This window comes from Oryzias melastigma, linkage group LG10, assembly GCF_002922805.2.
Source record: "Oryzias melastigma strain HK-1 linkage group LG10, ASM292280v2, whole genome shotgun sequence".
NCBI lineage: Eukaryota > Metazoa > Chordata > Actinopteri > Beloniformes > Adrianichthyidae > Oryzias > Oryzias melastigma.
The window spans coordinates 10,381,115-10,389,183 of record NC_050521.1 but is presented as its reverse complement, the minus strand read 5'-3'; the positions used below and the strand labels follow the sequence as shown (position 1 = coordinate 10,389,183).

At 41.1% G+C, this 8,069-nt stretch overlaps 1 protein-coding gene across 1 annotated transcript; it reads left to right on the top strand.

Annotated features, from left to right (window-relative positions):
- The first annotated feature begins 2,153 nt into the window (after window positions 1–2,153).
- zic6 (zic family member 6) lies at window positions 2,154–6,793 on the top strand. The gene is made up of 2 exons (XM_024283054.2): window positions 2,154–3,860; window positions 5,189–6,793. The coding sequence occupies exons 1-2, from the start codon at window positions 2,906–2,908 to the stop codon at window positions 5,797–5,799; spliced, it is 1,566 nt and encodes a 521-aa protein (XP_024138822.1). The 5' UTR covers window positions 2,154–2,905; the 3' UTR covers window positions 5,800–6,793.
- The last annotated feature ends 1,276 nt before the right edge of the window (window positions 6,794–8,069 follow it).

The following is an 8,069-nucleotide window of genomic DNA, read 5'->3' as shown; positions in this document are numbered from 1 at the left end:
TTGGAAAAATGTTGAAAATATTGCTCGCTAACAGCTCAAACTGGACTTAATTTGCGCATACATCAGTTAAAATGAGTTGTTATTGCAAATATTAGTATTTAGCAGTCATGCAGTAATTTGGGCCTGGAGTGATGCATGAGATTTCGGCATGATTTTGCCTTCATATGGCTGATGGAGAGAGCTAATTGACTGCTTGCTGTGATTTACTGGAGCATCTGTCCCCAAATAGACTCGTCCCAAACCTGTTAATTCATCTAAATTTCATAAAGTGATGGAAAGACCGTGCACTGCCATACCTCATCAATTCCAGCATTTCATGTCACTCCATGCTAACACATGACTCGTTCAAACACAGTGTCGCAGTAAAACAAAGATAGATGTCACACAGATAATTGAATTTGGATTCCTGAGTTATCTGCTGCTCCTTTTAATCTTGTTGTGGTGTCTGCTGTTCATTTATTGCTTTTAATCAAGCAGTTTTGCCCCAATGATGCAGTTTTGCAGAAGCACGCGTACGTGTGTATTTACATGTAAGCGTGTTTTTATGTTTTGCCATTTTTCTAAATTGTTTTACCACATTCGAAACAGCAAAAACATAACTTAAATTATCTGGAAATGCATATTTTTTAAAAAAAAATTCTTGTTCTACTAATTGAGGTTTTTCTTGATTTGTGGTTTTACAGTTGACTTGTTCCTCTTTCCATCTCACACCTTTTTGTTTTATGCTGTGTACATAGACATATGTGAACACATAAAGTGTTAGTTTATTTTAATATTTTTGATGCCAGCTGTATTATTTTAGTTCTAATTCTTGGACCGGCGAACTCAAATTTGAAGACACGCGAAATGAATTTACAGAAAAATAAATCTCTACTGATGTTATTCGGCAATTGTACGCTGAATTATTTGAATTTTATTTATATTAAATACACAAAAAGATTAAACTGACATTTTTAAAAATAATATTTTTCACATTTGATATCAACTACGATTTAAAATGGTGGCACATTTTAACAACGCTGTTGTTCATCGCTTAAAGATACATTTGCTTTACGAACATATTTTAAGAAATAAAAAAATAAAATATATTTTATTGGTTAATATGTAATGATAGCAAATTAGAAGTATTATTTTTAGAAAGAAAAAATGAATCATAAGGCCAAACGTGTTATTAAAATCTGACAATAAAATATTTTTTGATCCTTTATTATAAATAAAAGCGTTTGAGGTATTTTATGAGGGGATCAACACATTTTTGGGTGAATTTCACCTGTTGTGGCTCTGGTTCTGTGAACAGAGGCAGATGAGGGTTTGTGTGTGCTGCTGCAGATGAGCACTCCTTCAGTCTGCCATTCTGTCATGGAATCAAAATGACAGAATTAAGTACTTTCAGTTTATTGACCTCCAGCCTCCCATTGTTTTGGGGTGAAAGGTTGACAAACACGAGTGTCCATTACAATCATGACGGAATGATTCCAGCTCTGGGCCTGTCTGCTGGTTTTGCTCACACTTTTATGCCAAGTGGGGCCCTTTGCTTTGACTCTGCCTATAGAAATCCCGACAGATGACGTCACCACACCTACTGAAAATATAAGATATATTCGCTTCATTTTTTAAAAGTTTTCGTTATGTGTTTATTTATATTAAATTTCATGAGCATTCAATTGTGGAAAAATGAGAGAGTTAACCTTTAAACCTCAGTTTGAAGGTCAGCGGATATAAATAGATAAAGAGTTTCAAAGTAAACTGGAGAAAGTGCAGAAAAGAAAAACTCAAGTGGAGCAGTGGAGAGTCCTGTGTCCTCAAAACACCCCAAAGTGAGGGAAGTTTAGCAGTTTGCTGCAACAGCGGGGCTCACAGCTGTTTCTCTGCTTTTACGCAATTCTTTTTCGTGTTTTTGTGTAACCTTTTTCCGAACGATTATTGTTTTTTTATGTACAAAATAAGCAACATTTAAAAAAAATCACAATGAACAACAACTGAATCAAACCAATGTGATTGTTTTACTATTTACTTTATGATGAATCCAAACAAAACCATATAATAACCGTGAGTGTCTAATAAATGATAGTGTTCATTATTTGAAGTATAGAAAGTTGTTTTATTTTAAGTTTGTAGCGTGGAAATAAATGATTACATTTAAAGATGTCATTTTTGTGGATGTTTGCTTGTGACTTTACGCGTTTTGGATGCTTGCATTCCGCTCTTTGCGCACGTCCTCACAATAATTGGCGTGGACACACAAAGACCAGCCTCTGCTGAGCTTGCAGGGCAAGAGTGGGCCTAGTTTTGAGCAAGTTTGTGCTGAAATAAAAAAGCGTGCTCTGTGATTTTTTCACTGTTTTTCCGCTCTCTGGTGCATGATCTGGTCACTGGACTCCCGTCAGAGGACCGGTGCAACCTGAAAGTGCGCGTTTTACCTATGCAGAGATTTGGAGAAGGGGTTCTATGGGAGCAGGCTGGAGTTAAAGAGTGAAAGGGAGAAGCACCGCGGCACATTTCAAAGCATTTTCTCTGCGATATTTGAAAACGGAGTCGTGCAGCGAACGCCTGCGTGTCCTTTTTAAAACAAACCCAGCGCCTGTCAATCACCCGGCGTTCCAGCCAATCCCAAAGCTCCCTTTTTAAAAGCAGGTTTGCCTGCTGTGCTTTTATATTTCACTATGGCCTGCTTCGAAGCATTTTTACCACCACGGTTATTGCCACAAATCAAGAGGGCAAAGTGAACGGGATGGGACTCCCAGCACCTTTAACGACACTGACTCTTCTTCCTGCTTCTGCGAAGTTCACGGCTCAGAATTTAACATGCAGATGATGCACAGCAAGGAGAAAAAATGGGAGCAGGCTTTCCCTGAGTGCTGTGGTGGTTGATCCTGCAAACTCATAGCCAAACTCACAACACAACATGACAAGCCTTTCGAGGTTTAGTGGCTGCCCTCTCTCTTGCGTCAACCCCGGGGAGAGCAATACTGAACCCAGCGTGGTGCTGCCACCTTTGGCAGGAGAGCACATGGGACACCCCACTGGCAGTTCCTTAAAACTCTGCCCCTCGCACAATTTGAGAGACTACCCCGAGACGAGGTCCACTGCATTTGTTGACCACTCGGTCAGTTTTTCAGACTCTGGATACCCCAGTCACCGGTTAGAGCACAGCCCTAGGGGCATTATCATTGGAGCCAATCTTTCTGGAGCCGGCATGCCACCCGTCACTGATCAACTGGCATCAAGAGCTAACCAACATGGCGGGATTGGAAGGTATCGTGACTTTACTGGCTGCAGAGACAACAGAAGCCATGCGTTTTTCACCAGCTACCAGGAGCAGGCCCATGCCTCCGCCGACGCACCTCGAGACCTTGGCAGCCAGATGATGCTGGGCATCCCTGGCGACCTCCTCACCCGGACTCACCCCTACAGCCAAACTGTCAGCCCCAAGGGAAACAGCCAGCAGATCGTCACACAGTTCCTGGGTCTGTACAAACCTCTGAACATGGCAATTCAGCGGGGAGGAGGCGACGCGTTCCTCCGCTGCTCCAAGCAAGCAATCAAGCACGAGCTGGTGTGCAAGTGGAGTGACGGCCAAGAGGGGGCCGGGAAGCTGCCCTGCTCCAGAGCCTTCGGGACCATGTATGAACTCGTCACCCATGTGACAGTGGAGCACGTCGGAGGACCCGAGCACGCAGAATACGTGTGTCACTGGGAGAATTGTCCGAGAGACAGGAAGCCTTTCAAAGCCAAATACAAGCTGGTGAACCACGTCAGAGTCCACACAGGGGAGAAGCCCTTTCCATGCCCTTTCCACGGCTGTGAGAAAGTTTTCGCGAGATCAGAGAACCTGAAGATCCACAAGAGGACCCACACAGGTCAGACCCGAATATATACACAGTAATGTGAATTTTCACAACAAAAGAAAAAAATATTTCGTTATTTTTTGCACAAATTATTATTATTATTATTATTGTATTATTATTATTATTATTATTATTATTATTATTATTATTGCTAAACGTGATTGAAAGCCGCTCATTAAAAAGGTTTGTCTTGCCGGTGCCGTGACTGAATGGACGCGCGTGAGAAAAATAAATAAATAAAAGCGCCGGTATGAAGTCCTGAGACAGCTCCAAACAGTCAGCAGGCCTCTCGCTCTGGGTGCCTCCCTCCCTTCATTCAGTGAAATTATTAAATAAATGCCGGGACACCGGGGAGCTGTGACGTAGCCGCTGCGCTGCGTCTGCCTCCCAGGGACGCATCTCCTCTGCTGCGCGCAGGAGCTCCAGTGGAGCACATCACACTGTGATGTAGCTGTGACGCAGCGGGGATACGCGCCCGAGCAAAGGGATGCGTTTTCATTTATATTTATATATACTTAATAAGTTGTTCTTATTATTTTTCTATAAAATGTTATTTATGTAACTTATTTCCCCCTTTTTTCCCCACGTGCGCAACTTTGATAGGCGCGCATTCAGCAGGAGGCAGTGTGAAATTATGTCACGAAACACATATCACTTTTCTGCCTCTTTTTTTTAACCCTCCCTTCACACTAAACACCAACACAGCCTGCAAAAGGAATTACCATGCAGTCGTATTATATTCTTATTTTCACACATGTCGGGAGAAGGATGTAACCTTGATACAGCGAAATACCCGCGTTGAAATTAGAAGGGGATTGCTTTTAGAAAGAAGTCGACACAAAAGAAATATTCCTTGGGCACCCTCTGTTGTTTAAAGCTGTCCACTGTTGTATTAATTGAAACAACAGAGGAAATCGACCCAACAGAGACCGTTAATGACATTTGCTAAGCTTCCACACAGCTGCACATGCGTAGAGTTTTATTTTTTTTTTCTTTTTTTTTTTTAGATGGGAAATTATGAGGCAAAAACAAGAACATGCAGAAAGGATAGATGAAAATTTGACTGTTTCTTAGTGGGTGTGGAGTGGTGCAGCTGCAGGCTGATCTGTGCATCAGTTTTACTCATTCTTGTTGTTTTTAAGCTGCAGCCTGGACGTCTCACTTGTTGCAACCAGCTGCTTTGAATCCTGCAGATGTAATAAATTTTTGTCAAAGCTTTAAAAAAATGTTTTAATATGTTGAATCTATTTCTTTTTCTGATGACAGAAAATGCGGCATGAAAGGGTGAGGCTTCAAGCCCTTTTGTAATCCGTCCCTGTTTTCTCTCTGTGCACGTTTAGGTGAAAAACCTTTCAAATGTGAGTTCGAGGGCTGCAACAGGAGGTTTGCCAACAGCAGCGACAGAAAGAAGCACTCCCACGTGCACTCCAGTGACAAACCATACATGTGCAAGGTCAGGGGCTGCGACAAGTGCTACACCCATCCCAGCTCCCTGCGCAAACACATGAAGCTCCACTGCAACAAGCCCCACGTCGCCAAAGGCGGTCACGCGCGTCCCGGAGACGAGGATCGTGTTGCTGAGGGCAGGTCAGCACGGGAGAGGGTCCAGGTCAGCACCTTGCATCCAACCCAAGATGTCCGCCTGTCCCCTGAGAGTCCAGACGAGTTGACCCCGAGGTCACGTTTCCATCACACGTTTGACAGCAGTTTGGACTACTCCCCGCACAGGTCACAGCCCCTCCTGGACCCTCTGTTGCTGCAGAGAGGCAGCTACAGGTCCCAGTCTTCTCAGTACCCCTGCAGCCAGGCAGGACAAGCTTTTGCCCAGAGCTCAAGGACTTTCACCTCCGCCTCCCCCTTTCAGAAAAGTATCGTCAACGGATGGTATACATGTCACACCGGCGTGGACTCCTTCTCTCCGAAGCAGTGTAACAACATCCCGTCTCTGTGAGATCTTGAACACATTAGTGGGCCTCTGTTTCCTCGCTGTAGCCTGTCTCTATTACTATGTACTTCTTGTGAATGGTGTTTCAAATATTTGTGATATGTCCTCAGTCACTCTGTTGAGAGTTACATCCCAAAATATGTCCAGCTGTAGTTCTCGTTGTGGTGAGGCCTGTGCGGCTGCCTTCCAGTGGGCCACAGAAGCAGCTACGGGGTGCATGAGTCCAGTGGTTCACCGTGTTCGTTCAAGCTAGTCAGAAAAGAAGTTCATTTCAAGTAATTGATAAAAATTTGTTCCTTAAAGTAAATAAGAGAAAATAAAGTCTTGCTGAATGTAGCCCTGTCTGTAGGGCTGTTTGTGGAATGTAAAATAGATGTAATATATGTCAGGATGAATAGAAATATTATTCATAACTGTCCTATGTCCTAAGAGGAGGAAATATCTGGAGGATCTTTTTGCCATTTAAATTTGTGAGATCTAACAATCTTGCATTGTTGGCCTGGAGCATGTTTTGACTGTAATTAAAACAGAACAGGCACAAGACGTAAATATATATTCTCTTTCCTTGATTCAGTTTCACATTTTTACTGCTTTTTCACAGAATATTTCCAGTTATTTACTCTGTAATAGATTTTTATTTGTCATTTCATTACAAAGTAAATTCAGTGTGAGTACAGTGCTCCTGTGAATGGTGAAACGTCAGCTTTATTGTACATAAGCCTTCTTGATAATTAATTATGTGCCCTATATTGCATTAAAGTGTCTATATTCTCTTTGATCAGACTTGTGTTTGATCCCTCATCTGCGCTTTTAAAAATCAGATTAAATCACCTTTTGTCTTCTCCTTTGATTTTATTTTATTTTTTTCTGTTTGTGCAGGTAGAAGGCCAGACTACAGCCTGCTCTCCCACTCTCATCTTATTTTAGGCCCGCAAATGCTAGGAGAAAAATATAAGATGGAGGGCAGCAGCGAAACTGACTTAAAATAAAGAAAAAAAAATCACTGGTGATCGATAAACTGCAAAAATAAAAATGTTAATTGGATAAGAAATAGAAGCAATTCTAACTTAAGCAACAAGTAAGAACTTTTTCACTTTGATTCTTTTTTTTTATTATTATTTCTGCTAAATATCTCTCAGAAGGCAAACATTCATGCTTTTCATACTGATACAAGTTTAAAAGTTTGAAAAAGTTCTAAACCCAATTTTAGTTTTTCCTATTTGTGAATATAAAGCACTAATAATAGTGAAATGTTTGCTTACGGCTTCTCAGACACGTTTGTTCGCACTTGCTTGGTTTATGTACCTTCTGGAACACTTGTGTCAACAAACACCTCATTATTCCACAGGAAAAAGATGAGGAGGTCTGTTTTCGACGCCTGTCTTTTCCTCTGCAGAGCTCAAATTCAGCGGCACTCTAATCTTGGTGCAGGGGATCATGTTCAGCAAACTGCTTTGCAGCAGGATCTTAGTTTGCATTCTCCGTTTCCTGTGTCAGAAACAGAACCTTTGTTCGAAAATGGTAGTGAGGAAAAAAAGAGCGCAGAGTCTACGTGGAGGTGCAATAATAGAGTGCGACTGAAGATGATGAACATGCTGTGTGTCCTTGTCCTGCATTGCAGCAACTTGTTTCCTCAGCAAGGTCAGATAAACAGAAAAGCTTTAAATTATGTTGGAAAACCTGAGTTTTTGCATCTGCATCTAACCAGTGGACAGCGTCACGTTAATAAAAATCCGATTATTGATTGCATTTATTTAAAATATAAAGCAGAGAGTAAACAAACTAATAGGTTGATGGATTTACTCAGGAAGACGGTCACAAATATTCACTCTTGTTAAGGTCTAATTATTCTAAAGTTTTTTCTTTTAAATCTTATCTGTAAAGCAAAAGACTCAGAAAATAAAATATTTAAAGATTGGAAAAAATATGCTTACAAATATGAGTGAACAGTAAAAAAGAAAAATCAAATTCACTGTACATGCTTACAGTATCTGGAGAGACAATCTGTGATTAACTTGTTTATACATTCTCTCTGCTGTATGTTGCCCATGGTGCTCCGGAGGATTCATCTTTTGGGAGAGGGAGATATTTTTATTGATGCATTTTGCAAATCCCCATTGAAATTTAATGCAGTTCATTTTTTTTTTTTTTACTTTTCAGCAAGTTTTTTTTTTCCCACTTGTTACTGAAGTCTAAGATTTATTTATGGACATTTATTTTTTGCCAGCTTATGATCTATGTCTCCAAGTTAGTTTTTACAATAAGCTTTGTGATGA

What these genes read in the sequence shown, in the direction of transcription:
- zic6 (XM_024283054.2), top strand. Translation starts at nt 2,906, where the DNA reads ATGACAAGCCTTTCGAGGTTTAGTGGCTGCCCTCTCTCTTGCGTCAAC. An exon ending in CCACAAGAGGACCCACACAG is followed by an intron (nt 3,861 to 5,188) that starts GTCAGACCCGAA and finishes GTGCACGTTTAG; the next exon opens with GTGAAAAACCTTTCAAATGT.